The 23,418-nt window shown below is 45.0% G+C and overlaps 1 protein-coding gene across 1 annotated transcript; it reads right to left on the reverse strand.

The window, feature by feature from the left end:
• Positions 1-1,081: 1,081 nt before the first annotated feature.
• On the reverse strand, positions 1,082-17,583 carry LOC127008131 (uncharacterized). Its single transcript, XM_050879766.1, has 6 exons — positions 16,797-17,583; positions 13,773-13,860; positions 12,577-12,708; positions 10,991-11,233; positions 9,470-10,027; positions 1,082-5,629 (listed from the first exon to the last, which is right to left on the reverse strand). The coding sequence occupies exons 1-6, from the start codon at positions 17,115-17,117 to the stop codon at positions 5,508-5,510; spliced, it is 1,464 nt and encodes a 487-aa protein (XP_050735723.1). The 5' UTR covers positions 17,118-17,583; the 3' UTR covers positions 1,082-5,507.
• Positions 17,584-23,418: the final 5,835 nt, after the last annotated feature.

Raw genomic sequence — 23,418 nt, forward strand, 5'->3', positions numbered from 1 at the left:
CTTCGCTCCCCTCTTCGCTCCCCTCCACGTTCTCCTCCCTCTGCTATCAACTCTAGTCAATAATTGCGTATCTTTTTTTCTCTCTTTTTATTCCTCTTTTCATTTGTTTAGCTGAAATGTCAAATGAAATGCAGCTTTTTTTTAGCGCCATTGTGACGCGTACAGTTATATTTGTATTCATACATTTTATTTTTAACGTGGAAATATAAACCGCTAAAATGAAGGAATGTTAACCTTTACCGATTCATTAATATGGTTACACGAGAGAATACTAATGAAAAAAGAAAGAAAGAAAAATAAAGACTATCAATAATCTTCATGCCCTTTATCACGGCGCATGTAAAAGAATAGCTGGTCCTTAATTGCTAACTCTACATCATATAATTTGTTCTTAGTTTCAGTTAAAAAGAATGAGCTAGATGCAAGTCGTAACAAAAACTTCACAAGGAGCTTCATGCCCTTTTTCACTCAACGGAGCAAAGAACAGTGTGACCTCTCAACATGATCTCCACACCACGTCACACATCAGCTGATAGAAGTTGCTGTAATGTCTCGTAATTTGCTGGGTAAGACTCACAAGAAGCTGCAAGTCCCTTCTCACACAACAAAGACCTCGAACAGGAGCTCAAAGCAATGTCTCTTTCCACACGTGTATGTTAACATGACCTCAATATCTGCAAATCCTTTCTCACGGTACGAAAAAAATTACTAAGTATCTACACCTCACTTTTTCACTATGTCACTTATCTCCACACGCGTCCATTCTAACCTAACCTCAGTATTTGCAAGTCCTTTCACGCGTTACGAAGAAGAGAACAGCGAATCTTTACACACCTGACCTCTGCGCTGTGTCACTTGTTTCTACACGTGTCGGCGGTAACCTTTCGTCAGTATTTACATATGTACAGATCGTCAATACAGAGTCAGGGAATCCAACAAAGCTGAAAGAGAGTTAAAAGAGAGGCTGTACAAATTTTCTCTCCTTTTGTTCAACTGTTATTATTTTTCTCTTTTCCTATTGTCCTCCTTTGAATGTTTGTGGTTCTATTGCATGACCTCGAAAAACAAAAGAACACCTGTCTTCTTTGTCACGGGAATTGTATGGCTGAGTTTTTTTTTTTTTCTTTATTCAAACTGACCCACTGAAGCTTTTATGTGTCACGGGTTTTTTAAAGTTACCATTGGAATTGCAGTTTCATTTTTCTCCTTTGATATATATTCTTTTAGTCGTGTTTCTTTTCTCTTATATACATACTTTTCAAACATTTTGTACCGTCACATGTGTTTTAAGACTGCCGTTGATACTTTTTTCTTCCTCTGACATATTCTTTTAAACAGGCTCTTTCTTTTTCCCCTTTATTGTTTGTTTGTTTATATGTTTTCTCTTTCGTCCTTCTCAACACTAACATTATATAACTTCTCAAACTCATTTTCTATCGTCACAAAGATTTCCATTGGTACACTTTTCTTCTTTTTCATCTTTTGTAATTTTTTTTCAAGTCTCTTTCTCTCTTCCCCTTTATTGTTGTTTTGGTTTGTCTTTTTTTTCGTCCGTATGAACAATAACAATATATAACCTTTCAAACTTATTTTCTATTGCTACAGGTGTTAAAGGACTTCAATGGGTACACCTTTCTTTCTCATGTCTTCCTTTTTTTCCTTATTAAACGTATTTCAAACTCATCTTCTATCGCCACACGTGTTTTCTTCCCTCCTCTGACGCATTCTTTTAATCAAGCTCTTTCTTTCTTCCGCCATTGTTTATCTTTGTTTACATGTCTTCCTTTTCGTCCTTGTTAAGCGTGTTTGGAGGCGAGTGTGGCCGCGCGTCATCAGCCCTGGGACGGACGGGGAAAATAACTCTTTACACAGGCAATCTCAGCGGGGAAATTAGAAGTTAAGCAGCGTTGGGCGTGGCGAGGCGAGGCGGCAGCAGGAGGAGGAGGAGGAGGAGGAGGAGGAGGAGGAGGAGGAGGAGGAGGGAGTCTCTTTGGATGGAGCGGGAATAGTGGAAAGACAGGGAGGGGATGGAAAGGAACGAAGAAAATAAGGAGACGGAGGAGGAGGAGGAGGAGAGGAGGAAGCACTGGGTCTCCTACACCTCTTTGTGACGAGGGAGGAGAGGGTGGGAAAGGAGGAACAGGAGGAAAAATACTATCTTCCTATATTTTTTTTTTCACGGGGGGAAATCGCAAGTATAAAAAAAATAGATGTGGTGCCTAGGTGTGTTGTTGTTGTTGTTGTTGTTGTTGTTGTTGTTGTTGTTGTTGTTGTTGTTGTTGTTGTTGTTGTTGTTGTTGTTGTTGTTGTTGTTGTTGTTGTTGTTGTTGTTGTTGGTGGTGGTGGTGGTAGTGAGGCTGATGATGGTGATGATGATGTGCAGTTTGTGTATGCGTATGTCAAGGGGTTTGGCCTATGCAACACCTTTCCTGTATTAATGAAGCTGTATACCTGTGATGATTTGTTTGTTGTCAGGTGAGTTGTCAGTGTAGCTTGGTCGTGATGATATTGTGAAGAATGGATCGCTTTTTTGTCCTTTCTCCACTCTCCACTTCACATTTTTTCTTTTCTTTATATTTTTCTCGTCTTTTTTGTTTGTTGTGTATTCGTTCCTCTTCCCCTTACTGTCAGTCCAACCGTGTTCCCTTTCCTCAGTATTTTTTTTTTGTCATCTTTACCTCCTGGTCGTTTTTATTATTTTTTTTTTTTTTGCCTTTTCTGTTCGTCTTTTTCTTGACTATTCGTTCCTCCTCCTCCTCTTGCCATTCCATCCTTGTTCCCTTGCTTTATCTCTTTTTCTTTTTGTCTTCTTACCCGCCTGGTCGTTTTCCTTTTTTTTTTTGCCTTTTCTGTTCGTCTTTTTCTTGGCTATTCGTCCCTCCTCTTCATCCTGCCATTCCGTGCTTGTTCCCTTTCTTTATCTCTTCTTCTTTTCGTCTTCTTACCCGCCCGGTCGTTTTTTCTCCGTTTCATTCTTACTGGCTTTTCGTTTCGTCTTTCTTTCTGGCTACTCGTTCCTCCTCTTCCTCCTCTTCATCCTGTCATTTCATTTTTGTTCCGTTTCTTTATCTCTGTTTCTTTTCGTCTTCTTACCCGCCCGGTCGTTTTATTTTCCGTTTCATTCTTACTGGCTTTTCGTTTCGTCTTTCTTTCTGGCTACCCGTCCCTCCTCTTCCTCCTCTTCATCCTGTCATTTCATTTTTGTTCCGTTTCTTTATCTCTGTTTCTTTTTGTCTTCTTTCCCGCCTGGCACTCTTTTCTCTCTTTCTGCCTTTTCTTTCCATATTTTTTTACGGGCTATTCGTCCCTCCGCCTTTGTTTCCTTTCTTTTTCCTTTTTTTCTGTTAGTCAATTTTCCCTACATGGTCATCTTTCTTTTTCTTTCTCGTTACTTTTTTCTTTTCATTCTCTCGTCGTGCTTGTTCGTTTTTCCTTTGGTTTTATGTTTCCTTTTCTTTTCCTTTTCATCTTCTTTCCCACCTGCTCGTTTTTCCTCCCTTCGTGCCTGCTCGTCCTTCTTTTCCTTGTTTGATTGCTTCTTTCTCCTCGTCTTCTCGCTGCTCCGTGTTTTCCTTTATCTTCTTTATATACTTTCTTTTTGCCTTTGTTCCATTTCTTTCTCTGTTTTTCTTTTCGTCTTCTTTCCTTCATGGTCCTCTTTTCTTTTTCATTCTTTCTTTTCTTTCTTATTTCCTTTTCGTCGTGCCATGTTGTTCCTCTTCCTCCTCCTCTCATCTCGTCCTTGTTCAATATCTTTATCAATTTTTCTTTTCGTTTTTCCTTTTCTTATTGCCTTTTTCTCTTCGTTTCTCCTCGCGCCGTGTCGTCCCTCCTCTTCTTTATTTACCTTCCTTCCGCCTCCCTGCCCGCCTGGTCGCCTCCCCGCCAGACGGTCGTAATGGCGGCTCGTGGGTTCGTCACGGAGACGCGGCCCAAACATCTCCGTGCTGCCGGAAAGATGAGTTTTTGATGATAATTTACTCGCCAAAGTTTTGATTGCTCCAACTTTCTTTTTTTTCACTGGTATGTATATATGTTAGACTTTTCCTCCTCCTCCTTCTCCTCCTCCTCCTCCTCCTCCTCTCTTTCACTATTTCGTCTTGCTGCTGGTGTTGTTGTTTTTGTTGTTGTGGTTGTTGTGTTTCGTCTGTGTTTTCTGTAGCATATTTGGGTACTTTGCGAAGTTTTTCTAAGTATCTATAGGAATAATTTTTCGGACACCTCTTCGGATTCTTTACAGGAGCAGCGAGTAGCGGGCTTTTTTTTATTGTTGTTTCCTTTTTGTTGTGCCCTTGTGCTGTCTCCTTTGCTGTAAAAAAAAAAAAAGGTGAGTCGCACTGGCTCAGTTACAATAAGGTTCGTCTATCCCAGATTTTTTTTCTTTATTAAACAAAATGTATCGGTGTGTCTTGCATTGTCTCCCCGCCTACGTGACCTGCGCTGAGCGGTAGTAATCGGCAAGTAAGATAAAAAAGATAGTCACAGTTAAAGTAAGATAAAAAAAGATAGTCGCAGAAAGATACTCGGTGAAAGCCTTTACTCATCACTCCTCTTTATCAGCACCACAGCAACAAACACCACAACAAGCCTTCACCTTCACCTCTACCACTTCATCTATTTTCCGTCAATCACGATCAATTTAATTTTCTATACAATTGTCAGACCATTGCCATAACTTTTTTTTTTCATTTCAGTTTAAGTAATATAGCTTGCTTTGCCCCCTCAGCACTTATTACCTCGAAGATCCCATCCCATCACCAGCAAGTAGTACAGATAGCGGCAGTAAGTTCAGATGTGTCCCGTTTCATGCCCGGGTTCACGTGTCTGTCGGTCTTTTTAATGGCCAGTCTTTTCAGTGGTTTTAGCGGCCACTGAATAGCTACTGTGCCTTTCTCTTGTCTGTCTGTGTTTAAATTAACTCCTCTCCCGGGCAATACTCCTGTCACTCAAGCTCATTTCCATTGCTCTTTGTCGTCTTGCCTTTTTTCGTTCATGTTGTTCTGGCTCGCATCTGAGGCGACTCAAAGCTTTACCACAAACTGTAAACCGCTGGAATTTGATTTTTCCTTGGAAGAACATGAAACACAACACAGCTCACAACACGATTCTTGCTATTTGCTGTTCACCTTGTCAGTTAACAACAATCACTCGGCTATACCTCAGAAAGTATTACACTAGGAATAATTTCGATCTTTCTCTTTTCATCCTCCTCTCGAAATGGAAATCGATCCAGGGACTTCAGAATACATGTCACAGCAGCATACCAACTGAGCCACCGCACTGTTTACTTTACCGAGGGCAGTGTATTGCGGGACTTCAATTGTACATGTTTTAGCCTTTGTTCTGTCTCCTTTGCCATTAAAAGTGTCCACGGCAAAGTATGTCACGAGAAGTTGTCCTCACGTACCCCACACTCCTCGGGCAGCGGTGTGGGCGGGGTGGATAGGGAAGGAGTACTGAGTGTGGCGACTGGGCTTGCCATCCGTTGTGGGGGTCTGCTTGCCTGCCTAGGGCGCGGGCGGCACACGGGCACAGAGGGCGAGAGTGAGCAGGGCGAGGAGTAGCAGGGGGGAGGAGGCTGCGACACCCCCTGCACCGTCGTGGTCGTGGGTGGAGAGCGACGCCCGATCTGTGGAGGGGAGGAAGTAATGAGTAATGTCAGCAACTGTAAAGAAAGATAACTTGCCTATGTGTTGTGTACTCGGCTTCTCTATCCCTATCTCTCTCTGGTTAAGTTCTCATTTTCTTCAGCAGCGCTCGTTTTCTCTCTCTCTCTCTCTCTCTCTCTCTCTCTCTCTCTCTCTCTCTCTCTCTCTCTCTCTCTCTCTCTCTCACTCCTTTCCTTAATACTGAAAAAAAAAACACCAAGAGCTAACACGCAGATAAAGAAAATACAATAAAATGACAAGAAAACAAAAGAGAAAGAAACAACAGACATCACTCGACAGTAGCCAGCTTATTCACTTCATCAATTGCCTTGTTACTATCCTCTTGAAACTTTGAGAGAGAGAGAGAGAGAGAGAGATCGGCGGGGGAAAGACACGAACGAGAGGGAACGATCCCGTCAAATGCCACTGCAGGTACTTGGGAAACAAAAGAAAAGAAGAAACTCGAGCGCGTAGAAGACAGAAGTCAATTTAGTTCCTCCGCTGCCTCGATACTCCCCTCTTGAAGCGATTTGAAGTAGCGTCAGGAAATAGAAACACAACAAGGAGAGAGAATGATGCTGGCGAAGCGCTGCGAAAGGAAGAGAGCAAGAAAACAAAAGAAAGGCGATAAGAAAGTGGAGCATATCCCTGACAGAAGCTAGTTTTTTTGTTGTTATTGTTGTTTTAGCGCTTCGAGAGACTATTCCTGATACAACGTGAAAGAATGGCAGTTAGAGTATGAAACAGAATTAAAGGAAACGTTAGCCGCAACACACTGATAAAAAAGGAAGTAAGAAGATAAAAAAAAGACAACCCAGGACATTAATAGAGACAACAAGGAAAAGAACGATGCCGGAGAGACGCTGCGAAAGGAGGAAATGAAGAAAACAAAAGGAAGGTATTAAAAAACAGGGAAGTCGTATATATCCCAAACAGAAGCCATTTTTTTGTTTTGTTTTGTTTTGTTTTAGCGTCCGTAACTTCCCTCCTAAAAACATGGTAGTGCAAAAATGGAATTAAAGTAAACGAAAGCCGCAACACGCTGATATAAAAGGAAGTAAGAAAATAAATAAAAAAAGAGAAGAAAACCCTGAACATAAATAGAAACAAAAACGAAAGAGAACGATGCCGGAGAAACGCTGCGAAAGGAAGAAAGCAGGAAAAAAAACGAAAAACAAAAGAAAGATAACAAGCAAGTCCAATAATATATCCCAAACAGGAGCCATTTTTTGTTTGTTTTAGCGTTCCGAAACTCTCCTCTTAAACCAACGAGGAAAAATGGGGAGTAGTAAAAAAACAGAATCAAAGGAAACGATAGCCGCGACACACTGATAAAAGGAAATAGGAAAACAAATTAAAAAGAGAGAAAAAAAAAACAGTGAACCAACCAGCAGACAGATACCACTTTAGTTTCACAGTCTTTCTCCTATACTCTCTTCTTTAAGTATTTCGAAAAGGGTCGTAGAGAACAACAAAAAAGAACAGGAAAACAAAGAAAACAAAAAAAAACATAAAAAAAGAGAAGGAAACAGAAAATATACCAACAGTCAGATAGAAGTTTAAGCCCACAATTTTCCGCCGATACTCTCTTCTTTAAATACTTCGGAAAGAGTCGTAGAGGACAACAACAATAAAAGAACAGAAAAAAAACACGGCGAACCTCTTTTTCCACCTGCTTGCTATGCGTCGCTTGCCTCCTAATTAGTGCTCTTGAAACAGGTGGAAAGAGACGCAGGTGGAAAGAGAGCGGTGCCGATAAATTCTCCACTCACAGTACTAAACAAATACGCCTTTCTCATTACCGATCGTGTGTCACTGGTCAGTCCACAAGCAAGCCACGCCCACTCCATAAACTTTGCCTGAGTGTGATTGGTGAATGCTGGGAAGAGTCAGAGCTATTTGGTGGTTTAAAGGGATGTTTTAGGTGGTTGAGGCTTGTTTGTTATGTTTATGTGAAGAGAAAAGGTGACAGAGAAAGTAGAGAGATGAGAGAAAGAGAAGAAAAAGAGGGGAAAGAAAAAAATGAAAGAACTAAAGATTGATGTAGTACAGGTGAATGCTGCTGAAGAGAATGAGAAGCGACGGGGCCAAATTTGTGTCTTGACCGTATAGCAGCGACGGACCAAATTTGTGCTATGATATAAACCCCCCAAAATAGATGATACATAAACTGATCACAAAAGCTTTGATATATATTATGAAATGGTTTGTGTGAGTGATATTTTTTTCTCATTTTTTCGCTTAGAGGGACCATTAAGAAACATGATCCCCGCTGCTACCGGGAATGCAAACGAAGCCAGAGGTAGAGAAAGAGAAAGATAGGTCAAGTTACGCAACATATAGAAAAATAAATGCCAGAGAATAAAAGAACGGAAGCAAAGATAGATGAGAAAACGAACTCCGCTAAAAAGACTGCGAAAACGGAACCAGAGATAGAGAATGGGAAGTCAAATTCACAACACAGAGAATTACAAGTGCTACAATGAATAAGAAAACGGAAGCAAAGAGAGAGATAGAAAACAAACCTTACTGAAGAATATAACAGAACAAAATCAGAGAGAGATAGAAAGGCAAGGAAAAGTCGAGTACATAAAGCGCAAAAGGCAAGTTATTTTTTTTTTTTTTTTTTTTTTTTTTTACGTTGTTGCCTATTGCGCCGGTAGGCATCTTCCCGGTGGGGCCTGATGGTCGGCCCAAGGCTTCTTCCAGGTGGGGCCTGATGGTCGGCCCAGCCCGTTCTGGCGCAGGCGAGAGTTTATAGTGGCGCCATCTTGCATTGGCTCATGCTGCCCCCCGGAACTCGTTCTTGATTCGCTTGGACGGCTTCCTCTAGAGTCCGGGTTGATGGGTGGTCTTCAGGACAGCATGTGGGTAGTTTTAAGCCACTCGGCGGTGACTGAAAAATCCGAGTGGTAGCGTGAGGATTCGAACCCGCGTCGTCCATCACGCGGCGAATGTGGGTCCAGTACGCTATCACTTCGGCCACCGCCGATAGTTCTCTTGATACTCTCCTATTTAAACAGCCGGGAAGAGACAGTTGTAGGAAGGTAGAAAATAATGAAAAAGAAAAACGCTGCTAACTTCTTCATCCTTCTGCTTGTTATGCGTCACCTACCTCCTAATTAGCGGCCGTTAGGGGTGTGCTAATTGTGTCGTTAATGTACGTAAGAGGAGGATAAGGTGTGTGCGAGAAATGGCACTATTGATTATAATTTGGCAGGTTGATTTTTTTTTTTTGTGTGTGTGTGTGTGTATGTGTGTGTGTTTGAGTGTTTTCTTACTGAGGGTCGTTTGGTGAGCTATTCAAGTGGCATGAGATATAAAAAAAACATCGAGAGAATTATGTAAATACCCCCTCAAATAATAGTGAAAAAAACACCCCGAAAAAAAAATTGAATTACTTTCCGCCACAGAGAAAAAAACATTGAATATAAGGTTAACTACAATTCCCCCCTCAAAAAAAAAAAGTGAAACAAATACATACTAACCCCACAAAATTGAGAGATAACTGTCACAAAAAAAAACATTGAAAAAAAATTTAAGTTCTCCCTCCCTTCCCCCCAAAATAAAGTATATAGAGTAAGTGGTATTTGTAATCGCGCGTGGGAGAGAGAGCAATGAAGCGGCTGGGAGAAAAAGTGCTGTGATTTCCTCCCACTTTTTTTTTTTTTCTTTCCAGGTAAAATGCTCTGCGTGTTTGCTTGTGTTTGGAATTCAAGTAATGAGCATCAGGTTAGGAATGACGGCGAGAGAGAGAGAGAGAGAGAGAGACTATCTTACATACCCATCACTCATGTCAACAGAAGCGCTTCCTCACTTACCTCGTTCATCTCCTCCTCCCCCTCCTCCTCCTCTTTCTTCCTCCGGCATGGGGTAGTAGAGGGAGTCCAGGTGAATCTCGTCCAGGTAGAAATCCTCGTTACGTGATGTTGTTGGAGGGGTCTTTTCCTCTTCTTTCCCTTCTCCTTTTTTCCTCCTCCGCACCCCTTTCATGTTTTTCCTCCTGTGACCCTTCCTCGGCTTCTTACCCTCAAGGTCGCTTACTCCTGAGGTTCCGTTCGGCCGTTCTTGTATTACTCCGTCTGTCTGGTTTCTCAAGGTTGCAAGTTTAAGCTTCGTGAAGGAGGATGTTTCGCTGGCTAATATACCCTCTGTTTCTTCGGCCTCGGCCCCTCCTGCATCCTCCTCGCCCTCTTGTACCTCCTCCTCTTCCTCCTCCATCAGCGTTTCTCCCTCCTCCACTTCCTCCTCCTGCACAGTTGGGTCTGAGCGTCGGTTTGAGGCAGAGGAAGCATTTGGGTTCACTTCCTCGCTTGTCAACGCCGCTAATGCATTCCTGTCCTCGTGCTCCTCGTCCTCGTCCCAGTGCGGTGCCTCCCCTGCAGAGATGAGGGTCAGCCAGGGAGAGAGAGAGAGAGAGAGAGAGAGAGAGAGAGAGAGGGAGAGGGAGAGGGAGGGAGTGTTTGTGCTTTATCAGCGGATCGTTGGTTAAACATTATCTGCAGTTTCATGGACTTCCCCGCTTCTCGTTTTCCTCCCCCTTCCCCTCCTTACCTGCCCTCTCTCTCCCTCTCCCTCTCAGCTCTCCCTTCGTCCCTTCTCCTCCTTTTCCTCCTTCTCCCTATGTAAACTCGCCTTCCACTTCTTGTATTGATACCTATTCCTCCTCCTTCTCTTTGGCCTGCCTGTTCTTCTTTCCTCTTCATTCCAGCTAACCAATTCTGTGGCACCTCTTGTCTTTATTTACGTTCCTTCATGTCATCTGCCATCCTCTTTTCTCCGCTCGTCTTCCTCCTTTTCTTCCTCCTCTTTCTCCTCCTACTTTAATTTTCCTCTCAGTTTCTTTTCATTGTCTCATATCCTCTCCTTACCTTACTTTCTCTTCCTCTTTTTCTTCCTCCTCTTTCTCCTCCTACTTTAATTTTCCTCTCAGTTTCTTTTCATTCTCTTATATCCTCTCCTTTCCTTACTTTCTACTCATTCCTCTTCTCTATTTCAACTTCCCTCATGTTCCTGCTCTTCCTCATCCTTCCCTTTCCCATTGCATACCCCTCCTCCATCCATCGCCTCTTCCTCTTCTCCTCTTCTCCATTGCATATCCCTTTTCCTTCTCATCGCCTCTTCTTCCCCTTCCCGTTGTTTATCCCTCTTCCTACTCATTGCCTGCTCCTCCTCTTCTCTTCCTGTCTTCTATTGTTATCCCTTTTCCATCCCATCACATATCACTTCCATTTCCTCGCTTGCTCCTCATTTTACCTCTTATATCTATACCTTTTTCTTCTCATCATCTCTTCTTCCTCCTCCTGCTCACTTCCCTCCCCATCACAACCGCTCCTCCTCACCTGAGCCTTCCAGCCCCTCCAGAAGACACAGTCCGTCCTGGCGCACGGGCTGGAGTCTGGTCACGTCGACGTCCAGGGCGGCGAAGGCTTGGTGGCAGGCTTGCTGGGTCGCCTCGTCCAGCACGGCGTGGCGGCTCAGCACGGAGAACGCCTCGAACATGAGAGCGAAGAGTTCGAAGCAGGAGTAGACGCAGGCGAAGTTGTGGTAGTCCGTCTTGACCACGTGGTAGGGCACCGGGGGGACTGTGAAAGGGGGGGGTGAAGATTAGAGGACAGGGGAAAGGATTGCATGGAGGTGTGGAATCAGTCGGGGAGGTGTGGTATGAAGAACGTGTCTATTCTTTACCTGCATTATATCGTCGTGCATACCTGAAGATGGGGTACAGGTGTGACTAAGGTAATGAAAGGGAGATATTCCTATAAACTTTCCCTAATTACTTTTCTTTGTGAGAATTAATAATACGAACGTGTCTATTCTTTGCCTTCATTATATCGTCGTGCATACCTGAGGATGGCCTACAGGTGTGACTAAGGTAATGAAAGGGAGATATTCCTATAAACTTTCCTTGGTTACTTTTCTTTGTGAGAATTAACAATACGACTTTTTTCTCCAGGTATTTATCTTTCAATGGGATCTCGGTGGTTGTATCTGTATGTTATCTATTCCATTTTTACACCTTTTTATACCTACCTCTATATACCTACGTAAGACATTTTCCTCCAGGTATTTACATTTTCCTTTGAATGGGACTTTGGTAGTGTTTTTATCTATGTTGTCTTCCACTATTTCAACCTCTATATGCATTCTCATTCTCACCGTCCCTTCCCCTCTCTCCCTCCCCCCTTTTCCATTAACCTCGTGACACTTTCCTAGATCCATTTCATTGCCTCCATCTAGTAGTGACCTCCATCCTTCAGTTTCTCATCACCTTTCCTTCCTCTCTCTTTCCTTTTTCTTTTTGTTCGCTCTCTCCATTTATTTTTGTGCCGTGATCTGCGAAGGGGGTTGTGACTCCTCGCCCCCACCCTTCATATTCCCCCTTTCCCCCTCCCTCCATATCCTCCCTTCCTCTCCCTGTCCCTCGTATCTTGTTTCTCCAATGTCAATAACCTCAGCCGTGAAACCGTCTCAAAGCTTCACAACCAGAACCAATCAACCAATCAGTAATTTAATCCCTTCTCTTTTCTACCTTCCCTTCCCTTTCCTTCCCTATAACCTACCCATTTTCCCATTTCTTTACCTATTACTTTCACCTCTCCTTTTACTTCACATTTACTTCCCCTCTTCCTCTTTTTAGTTTCCCTTCCCCCTCCCTTCTTATCCATCTATCATTTACCACCAATTTATTTTATTTTATTTTTCCCTTCCTCTCTCACACCCCAGGTATTTTTCCCCTAGTTTTCTCCCACTTTACCTTCCCTTCCTCTTCCTCATCTTTCGTTCCTATTCCTATCCTCCGTCTCTCACTCACCTTCCTTTTCCTTTCCTCAATTTTCTCCGATTAAGCTTCTCATTACCTCCCCTTTCCCTCATTTTCTCCCACATAACCTCCACTTCCTTCCCTCTCCCTTTCCCCTGTACTCACCTCCGGCCGCTCTAATCTTCAGGTAAGGGCGTGAGGCGAGGTCCTTAGGCTGCTCCCTCGTGATGATGGCGTCCTGATACACCACCTCGTTGTACTCATTCAGTCCCACCGTCGTCACGTTGTACGCCTCGCCTGACGAAGAGAGGGAGTGAGGTGAGAGGGTGACGTGACGGGGGATGTGTTGGGTTCGATGAGAGGAGTGGGGAAGGGAGGATGTGGAGTAGGTGTGGAAGTGAGGATCTGTAGTGCGTGGTGTGAGTTAGTGGGTGTTGTGGAGTAGTGTATACGTGTTCGATTCTTGTGTGAGGGTATGAGAAGTGAGCTATTTTTTTTTTTTACTGTTTATTATTCCTTCTTATCTTCTCCTTTCTTCCTATTTCCTCTCCTTTTACTCTCACTGTTTTCCTTCATCCATTCCTATTATGCATTCTTCTCTTCCTTTGTCTCTCTCTTTACCTCTCTGGCTTCTTTTTATTCATTTCTTTTGTCTTTTCCTCTGAAGCATCATACTTTATATCCGTCATTTTTCATCTCTTCATTCATCCTTTCCTCCGAACTTCCTCCCCATTTTTTCCCTTTCTCTCTTCTTTCCTTCCCAGCCAATCTTCTTCCCTTCCCACATTTATACATTTCTTTCTTTCCTCTCTCCATCCGTCACCAAACATCTTTCTTTAATTCCTATCTACTTCATTTCCTACATTCCACACTTATTTTTTCCATTTTTCTCTCTCATTTGCCTCTTGACTCCATCCTTCCTCTTCTTCTTCTCACTCCTGCCCAGCCTATCTTTTCTGTGTATCCTCCTTCCTCCTCCTCCTCCTCCGCCGTCCTCCCTCCACCTGTGTCACTCTCATTGTTTCCTCAGGTCCTCATTACCTTCTTATCTCACCTGATCACCTGGCCAACCTTTCCTCCTCTGACTCCTTACCTGGCCGCCTTCCTCTCCACCTACCTTGTCCTTTCCCTTTCTCTCCCACAGTGACTGAGTGCATCCTTCTCTTCCTGTTCCACCTCCTATCTTATTTGTCTGACTGTCTTTCTGCTTTTCTATATATGCATTCTTCTCTTCCTACTCCACCTTTTTCGTTTATGTATGTGTGTCTGGGTTTGTTTGTGTTCATCTTTCTGTTTGTCTGTCTGTCTGTTAATTTCTCTCTCCCGTCCTCCCATTTACCTCCACACACTCCTGTACTCACCGTTCCAGTCGAAGTGTAAGGTGATGCACTGTTTGGGCTCCATGTAGCTATTGGGGACCATCTCCACCTGGTACCACAGACCGTTGAACTGAGGCGCAGAGGAAAAAGAAAGTAAATTAATAAAAATATAAAAAAAAGAAAAAGGAAAAAAGAAAAAAAAGGAAAAGGAAAACGTAAATAAGAGTTAAAGAGTAAAGAATTTAGTAGAGAGATTCAAGTGAGGGGCACGTAACATCACCATTATTAAACAATGTATTTGAGAGTATCAGAATGTGATGTTGGGGGTGAGGATGTGCTTGGGAAGGCAGTGCGAAGGTGTCAACGGGGAATATGTGAGGGGTGTAATGGTGTGGGGGAAAGGGGATATGAGGGTAGAGGGGAGGAGATGATGGTGCTAGACGGGTGCAGGGGAGATGAGGATGTGGGAAGTGACGGGAAAGGGAGGGTGTGACGCATGGAGGTAGGATTCTACCTACCTCCATGGTGTGACGAGGGAATAAATATGTAGTGATGTGGAAGTGTGTAAAGGCGAGAAGAGGGTGATTAAGGGGAAGGCGAGGGTGGGGGGTGTACTCGAAGGGGAAGAAAGTATAATGAAGGCCGTAGTGGGTGATAAGGAAGGGTGGGGCTGTGAGAGTGTTCATGGGTTAGGGTATTGGGGACGTGTGAGTGTTCGAGGGATGTTTGTGGGAGGGGAAAGGGTTGAAAATCAGTGACCTTTTTTTTTTTTTTTCCATTGATTTACTTCATGTCAGGGAATTCCAAATGTATACCTGTGCGTGTGTGTGTGTGTGTGTGTGTGTGCGTGTGTGTGTGTGTGTGCGTGTGCGTGTGTGTGTACGGCATCGTGTTGGCGTGAATGTATGTGTGGCGGGGATTCATGATTACAAAGAGAGGAGCGTGTGTAAAATTTATTATCCTGTCACGAATGGGGTTTTCATGACCGTATCGACAGATGAATGGCGGCGCGGACAAATATGTAGATGTGATAGATACGTTTTAATGGAGGGAGAAAGAGGGCACTGAAAGGCTGCATTCAGGGGTGGGGGGGCATTGGCGGGGGGAGGGGGCGATGGGGCGGTCGATATGCTGACATACACGCATTCACCTATAATTATTCAAACAAAGCATATTACGGCTCACACACACACACACACACACACACACACACACACACACACACACACACACATTAATTATTTTTGCGTCATTAATACCTTTCATTCCCACACAACAGAGGGCGTGGGGGGGCAGGGGGGAGAGGGAGGGAGGGCAGTCAGCAGTATCACGGAAATGTATATATGTAATTTTTGATGGGGGTAGGGGGAGGGAGGTCATTGATGAGTGTAGTGCATGTTTGATTTCCCTCTCCCCTCCCTCTCCCTTCCTCTCCCTCCTTTCACCACCCTCTCATTCATTCATTCATTCACATTGGTTTTCCTTCTTTTCATATCCCTCTCTTGTGACCGAGTCGTTGTTGCCCTCTGTGCCTTTATCCCTTTCTCTTCTTTCCTTTCCCTCCTCTTCTTTCCTCTCCCCTCTTTTCTTTCCCTTCCCTTCCCTTTCCTTTCCCTTCCCCTTCCCTTTCCTTCCCTTCCCTTTCATTCCCTTTTCTTCCCTTCCCCTCCTTTCACTTCCGTTCCTTTCCCTTCCCCTTTCCTCCCTTCCCTTCCCATCCTTTCCTTTTCCTTCCCTTTCCTTTCCTTCCCTTTCCTTTCCTTTCCGTCCCTTTCCTTCCCTTTTCCATCCCATTCCCTTACCTTCCTCTTCCCTTTCCTTTCCTTCCCCTTCCCTTTCCTTTCACTTCTGTTCCCTTCTCTTTCCTTTCCTTTCCGTCCCCTTCCCTTTCCTTTCCTTCCCCTTCCGTTGCCTTTCCGTCCCCTTTCCTTTCCTTTCCCTTCCGTCCCCTTCCTTTTCCTTTCCTTTCCCTTCCCTTCCCTTCCCCTTCCCTTTCCTTCCTTCCTCTTCCCTTTCCTTTCCTTCCTTCATCTTCTTTCCTTTATATTGCTTTTTGTTTCATCTTCCCCTTATCATTTTCTAACCTGTAGCAGCCTAGCTCTTCCCCTTCTTCATTCGTTTATACTCTTTCTTTAATTTTTCCCTTTAGTTCCCCCTCCATCCTATATCCCTTCCATTTCTTTGCCTATTCTTCTTTTTCGTCCCCCCTCGATCCACAATTCGCTTCTCTTTTTTCCCACTTTCTCTTTCCTTGCTATTCACCTTGCTCTTCTTTCCCCCTCCCCTTTCCTTTCATTTTCCCTCCCCCTATACTCTTTTCCGCCACATCTCTTATTTATGTATCCATCCTCCTTCCTCCTCCCTTTCTCTCTCCTTCCCTTGCCTCTCCTTATCTCCTTCATTCCTTTCCCTTCTTTTACTCCTCATTTTTACTTCCTTACCTTTTTTTCTTATTGCTTCCTTTTCCTCCATTCCTTCTGCTTTATCCTCCCTTTTATTTTTTCCATTCCTGCCCATTCATCTTGCCTTTCATTTTCCTTTCACTTGTCGCTCTTCTCCTTTCCCATTCCCTCATTTTACATTCCTTTCCCTTCTTCATCTCATTTCCTTCTTCATTCCTTCCCCTTCTTCACCCTTTCCCTCCTCCATACCTTCCAATTCTTCATCCCTTTCTCTTCTCCATTCCTTTCCCTTCTTCATTCTGTTCCCTTTCACCTTTTCGATTCTTTCCTCTTCATTCCTTTTCCATATTTCATCCCATTCTTTCCCCTTCTTCATCCCTTTCCTTCTCCATTCCTTCCTTTTCTTCAGGCCTTTTTCCTACTTTATCCCATTCTTTCCCCTTTTTATCCCGTTCCCTTCTCAATGCCTTCCTCACCTTCATCCCTTTCATCTCTACTCCTTCCATTTCTTCATCCTCATCCCTTTCCCTTCTCCGTTCCTTCCCGTCTCCCGACTCTCTCCCTTCTCCAATCCTTCCCATTCTTCATCCCTTTCCTTTCTCCCGTCCTTCCCTTTCCCCCCCTCCCGTCCCCCTCCCCGGCCACAGGTAAGGTAAGCACTCACCTGGCGGAAGTCAAAGGGCTGCTGGTCTTTGGGTTGGGCGCATGTGCCGTACTGGATCACTTCCGGCGCCGAGAAGTCCATCAGGCCGGCTTCCACGGGCCCCGCCAGCCCCGCTACCACCACCACCACCACCGCCGCTAGGGACGCCAGGCTGGAGGCGGGCGTGGGGCGGCGGGGGCGGGGCGGAGGTGGGGCTGGGGGCTTGTAAGGTGTCCGGTTGTCGTCATCTGGACACCAGGAACTCATCATCGTCATCATAGTGGGTGTTGTATCGTGACTTCCGTTGGTGTTTGGTGAAGTCTTTGTCGCACTTGAGGTCATGGTTTGTGGGGGAAGGGGGACTAGGAGGAGGGGGTAGGGGGGTGTAGTGCCGTGACCCTGCCCTGGTCAAGGAATGCTGACCTAGTCGTCTTTAGATCGAGCCATCGCATCCACAGACAGATCTAGCAAGCTCAGCACGCACACACGCACACACACACGTACACCCCTTGACGGCCCTCCTGTTGCTATGTTGGTGCTGATGATGCTGATGATTCTGCTGAGGTTGTGTCTTCCTTCTCCTCCTCCTCTGCTGTTGTTGTTGTTGTTGGTGGTGGTGGTGGTGGTGGTGGTGGTGTTGTTTTTGTTGGTTCTTCCGATTCTGCCGCTGCCGATGCTCCTCTCCCTCGGGGTTACACTTTGCTTCACATTTTTATTTCACGTCGGAAACGAGAGTTCGTGCCGCATATCCCCGCGAGGACCGACCATCGTGCAAGTTGCTTATGTAGGCTGGGGAGGCGCGGCGGGGAGTGTGGCGGAGGCGGCGGGGAGCTGCAGGATCGTGCACAGAAGCGTGACAGCGCGAGCACCACCAGGAACACTCTGGAGAAACACTACCCTAAGCCCCTGATTGTTACAGGTGACACACTGCTCCTCCTCCTCCTCCTCTTCCTCCTCCTCCTCCTCCTCCTCCTCCTCCTCCTCCTCCTTGGGCTTATCACCACCACCGCCTCGCTTATCAGACAGTGGCGGCTGACCGAGGACCTTTCTCAGGGTCTTTGATAAGAGAGAGAGAGAGAGAGAGAGAGAGAGAGAGAGAGAGAGAGAGAGAGAGAGAGAGAGAGAGAGAGAGAGAGAGAGAGCTGGGTACAAGCATGGGTACAAAAGTTGAATGAAATTATCACGAACGAAACCCACAGTCACGAGAGAGAGCGTAGAAGTATGTTATAAAGGAGAGAAGAGGAAGGGGAGAGGGGGAAGGGGTGAAGACGTGATGTAACCATTAATACCTTCAGGGGGGAGGAGGGGAGGAGCTAGAGGAGGCAAGGAAAGGGTTATGTTCTTCCTTATCTCCCCGCACACACCTCTTTTACCTGTCTTGTCTCACGTGTCTGGCTGTGTCGGGGGGATACAGAGCCATGACGCAGCTGACAGATAGGTTAGCAGACAGAGACCGCAGACTACCAAAGACAGACCATCACAGTCAGATTTCAACAGTTCCTCAGACATATTTCCACAGTCAGATTTTTACACATTTCCACAGACTGATTTCTATACACTCCCACAGACAGATTTTCACAGACAGATTACCACAAACATACCACTACAGACATACCACAACAGACATTACAACAGACAGACCACTAAAGACAGATTACCACAGACATCACCAAAGGTAGACCACCACAGACACCACCAAAGACAGACCACCACACAGACCACCTATGAAAGATCGGCATCAGACACACAGAAAGACAGACCACAAACAATCAGACACACAGACAACCATAGACAAACAAACCGCAGATAAATCAACCACACACACCACCACAGACAAATTAGACCAAACGAAACGCTACCCGTGGAAAAAAATAGTGAACTTTATACCTGTGAATAAAATAAAGTGGGCGGCATACCTCAAAGTTAATATTATGAGCCACAAATATTTACATGTATTGTGTTAGTGAGTTTGGCAACGAATCAATACATTTAGAGCGAGATAATTCACGGAGGGGGGGGGGGGAGAGAGAGAGAGAGAGAGAGAGAGAGAGAGAGAGAGAGAGAGGGGGGGGGGGGGGGGAGGGGGGGGGAAGCCGTGCAAGGTAGCATTAGAGCATTAGCAGCACCAATAGAGTAGCTGGGACAGTATCGGAAGTGCCTCGGATTGATTAAAGGGGAAGTAATTACCCCACGAATGTCTTACCTCTACAATTAAATTTTAAAAAAGACGAAGGAAATAGTAGACATCCACAGACAAATTAATACATAGAAAAATAACTAGGCCCATATTCTCAAGCATTGTAGGCCTTACACATCCACATTTGGTAAGGTTTTTGTACATAGAGGTTGTGGGTATTTCCTGAAGTAGTTTTATGAGCCTAGTGATAATTTCATAAGGCTTATAAACCATGAACGTCAAAGTCATAAGAAATCAACCCCAGTAATTTGTGACCGGAAATATTTATTATGAGCGTCTGAAAATACGGACCCTAGACATTACAAGCCACTGGGAATCCTTGAGAGAGACGCCTTCCTTCTCTCCCCTGCCTCTCATGAAGGTGGCACAGGTGTAGAGAGAGGAATACCTGATGCTCTTACCTGTCACCTACTGGTTATCTCTCTCTCTCTCTCTCTCTCTCTCATAAATCAGGAACGAACTCAAAGCCTATATAGTGAGAGAGAGAGAGAGAGAGAGAGAGAGAGAGAGAGAGAGAGAGAGAGAGAGAGAGAGAGAGAGAGAGAGAGAGAGAGAGAGAGAGAGAGAGAGAGAGAGAGAGAGAGAGAGAGAGAGAGAGAGAGAGAGTATAGCAGTGAAGAGGGAATGCATGAGGGTAGCCTGTTGGGTGAGTGCGTTTGCAACATGAAAGGGATGTAGTACTGCCGTGTTTTATTTTTTTCCTATTGGTTTGTTTGGAGTGTTCTTTTGTTGCATTTGACTCCGAATCAACCTTTGTACTGATTGGCTTTACCTGAACCCTTTGTACTCGCTTGATTTGTCGGCTTGGCGTCATATTCTCACCAACCCCCCAAAAAAGCCCCCTGTCCCTGCCCCGACCACCACTCCATACCCACGCGTCATCCCTCCCACAGAAAACGAGGGTCAGGTGTATATGAAACGCGAGGTTAAAAGGGAAAGTGGTGGCAAAAACACGTTAATTTCGAGTACTGTTTTTATGTTGCTGTTCATGGAGGACACACGAGTTTGGCTCAAGAGGAGGAGCATTGGTGGGGCTGAGATGAAAGGGCGTGGGAAAGTATTCTGCTTCCTCTCTCCCCACCCGTCTGCAATGAGTTTTGTGGGAGAGAGAAAGAAGGAGGTTGAAGAAACATGGAGAGAGAAGCAATAAAAACTCTATTGGCTCATTACGAGGTTGGCCGCTCTGTGATTTGATCTGCTCGACAGTCACCTCGTGCCTGCAGATCAGATGAATTAAAGCACTTCGCCACGTATATGTTCAGTTCTCTCCTGACTCAACGAAAGAACGGTCTATTCGATTTCTAAAGGAGTTGAGGCTCTCGCACTTACTACTTGCGTTGGAAAGTGCCCCAATAGCGGGTGACTCTTGTTAGTGTCAGTGTACTACATCGCATTGCTTGGACAGAGAGCGAGGAGGAAGGAAGGATGAAGGACGGAAAGAGGAGGAGAAGAGAAGAAGTTGAAGAAGATAGAAGAAAGGAAGGAATGAAGGTTAAGTAGAGGCATAGATGTAGGGGAAAGGAAGGAAAGAAGGGAAGCAGGAAGAGAGGAAAGTAAAGGAGGACGGAAAGAATGAGGAGAAGGAGGTGAAGGAAGACTGATGGAAGGGCAGAAGAAAGGAAAGAAAGTATGGAGAAATAAAGAAACAAAGGAAGGGAAGAAGTAGTAGTAGTAGTAGTAGTAGTAGTAGTAGTAGTAGTAGTAGTAGTGGTAGTAGTAGTAGTAGTAGTAGTAGTAGTAACTGGAAGGAAGATAGATGAGAGATGCAAAGAACAATCACAAAAGCAAGAGAGGAGGTGGATGAGTTCAAGGAAGCAAAAATAGCATCAGATACCAAGAGAACAAGAGGGCCGAGCAAACTTGTGAGCCGAACAGTGATACAGAGCAGGGGAGGGGGGGGGGAGTCTCCGTGCACTCACTCCCGAAGACGAAGAGAAAAGATGGAGTGTTTTTTAGCGATGGCACATGAGACTCGTTATCAGCGGTTCAAGGTGAGAGAGAGAGAGAGAGAGAGAGAGAGAGAGAGAGAGAGAGAGAGAGAGAGAGAGAGAGAGAGAGAGAGAGAGAGAGAGAGAGAGAGAGAGAGAGAGAGAGAGAGAGGTTGGGTGTGGGTGGAGGGATAGATAAGAGTGGTGTCACGTTATATATAGAAGAGAAGGAGGAGGAAGAGGAGGAGGAGGCGGAGATAAAGATGATGATGGAGATTAGGTGGAACAAAGGTGTGTAATGTAGTAGTAGTTAGTAGTAGTAGTAGTAGTAGTAGTAGTAGTAGTAGTAGTAGTAGTAGAGAAGAAGGAAAAGACGAAGAGGTGGGAGGGCTAGCGACTAAGGCAAGGGTAGTGGCTGTGGTGGGGGGGGGGGGGGAAGGGGGCAGCAGTACCAGGGGGGCGGTAGAGGTGATAGTGAGGAGTTCAATCTGAGATGTTTACAGGGAGAGATAAGCCTCACCCTGCCTCCCTAACTTTCGCTATCTCGTCCCCCGTGAATACCTGAGGCGGGCGAGTCAAATATTTCGTGTGGAAGCAGCGCCTCCGCCTCCACCTCCACCTGCGAAGGGCGCCGGGCTGACACAGGGGGCTCAGGTGGTAGGGGCAGGTGGGAGGGGACTAGAGGTGGAGAAGCAGGTGAAAGAGACTTAAGATTGGGAGATGTAGATGAAAATTGAGACAGGTGGAGGGTGGTAGGTTGGGAAAGAAAGATGAAAGTGAAAAAAGGTGGGAGGTGAATGGGAGAGGGAAGGTAAAGAGACAGGTGGGAAAGACTATAAAATGAGAGACGTAGATGAGGAATGGTAGGTGGAAGTAGAAATGGATGGGAGAGGCAGGTAGGGAAGGAAAAGTGGAAATAGATTGGTGGGAAGTGACGTAGGTGGAAATACTAATTGAGAAGAATCAGTGGGAAGAACTCTAGGCAAAAACTATAGGTAAAGGAAAGCAGGGTTGAGGGACTATATGGAGGGAAAAGAAGGTGGGAGAGACTACAGGTGGAGGAAGACAGGTGGGCGTGGGTGCTCAGGTAGGCCAGGTAACCGAGTGAACTGATGAAATTTTGGACGCCTGTGGATGTGATAGTGGACGATGTGGTGACGTGGGTTCGATGGAGGGGGGGTGATGAGGGCGGAAAAGGGGTTGTAGTGTAGGGGGTTAGGGTAGTCTGCCCTAAACCCCCTCCCCTAACACACACACACACACACACACACACACACACACACACACACACAGCTAAAAGACAATACAGCAGAAAGCGTATGTACTTAACCTCTTTTTTTTTTTTTTTACAGTGAATGGCCTACTTAAGGTTGCCCACTCAGGCTAATGTATAATGTCGTTCCTTTAGTAAAAAAAAAGGATCAAGTAAGGGAACGTGTGTGTGTGTGTGTGTGTGTGTGTGTGTGTGTGTGTGTGTGTGTGTGTGTGTGTAGGGCTTTGATTCCTCGCCTCCAGCCATAGGGGACACCTTTATGCCTTCCTCTTCCTTTTTTTTTACTCGTGTCCCCCTCCCTCAAAGAAAAAATAAATAAATAAATGATGATGATGATGATGGTACGATGGACGAGAGACGACACCACTGGAAAAGATTAAATTCATTGTCTTAAACATTTCGGCGCCTCAACACACATATTTAAAAGACTTTCGTATGAGTTTTGGACATTTACAGGGATAGTATTACGACCCTGGTGATAGTCAGACCCTTCCTCTGTACCATAAGCCTAAAAAAACACTCATGAGAACCCGATTGATCTTTCTGACCTTTGGGAATAGTTGATGTGAGAGGCGAAATAATCCGGCAATAAATCACGACCTTCTGTGTAATGCTGAGGTCTGTCTTTGCCTGTCTGTCTGTCCTTCTGCCTGTCGTCATGTTGGTTGGGGTGAAAGTTACGTGTTATCTAAGCCGTGTCCCGCGTGGCACGGTCCGACCATGACCTGGGTTAAGAAAAATTATCTAGTCGAGTTCGTGAGCAGCCTCCATTTTGATTAATAAGGCAATTTTATCCCCCATGTTTCTCTCTCTCTCTCTCTCTCTCTCTCTCTCTCTCTCTCTCTCTCTCTCTCTCTCTATATATATATATATATATATATATTATATATTTATTTATCTCTCCCAGCTATCTATCTATGTCTATCTGTGTGTGTGTGTGTTGTGTGTGTGTGTGTGTGTGTGTGTGTGTGTGTGTGTGTGTGTGTGTGTGTGTGTAAAAAATATCTTGACCTAGGCCAATGTACTTAACGCTGTGACTGGCTTTTTTCTTTTATCAGCCACTCGAAGACTAAGGTTAAGCCGATAGTGCAGAGGTGAGTCCACACTGTTATGTAGGGGAACGAGTCTCTACACGTGCGAGGGACTTGTGTAAGGGTGGAAGGTAGTCTTTTTAGTGGTTATTTTCTGCTGGTTCTTATTGCTACATTGTCTAGTGATGGAGAATTATGTCACCACGCGCAGCTG

Source organism: Eriocheir sinensis, chromosome 37 (assembly GCF_024679095.1).
Source record: "Eriocheir sinensis breed Jianghai 21 chromosome 37, ASM2467909v1, whole genome shotgun sequence".
Taxonomy (NCBI): Eukaryota; Metazoa; Arthropoda; class Malacostraca; order Decapoda; family Varunidae; genus Eriocheir; species Eriocheir sinensis.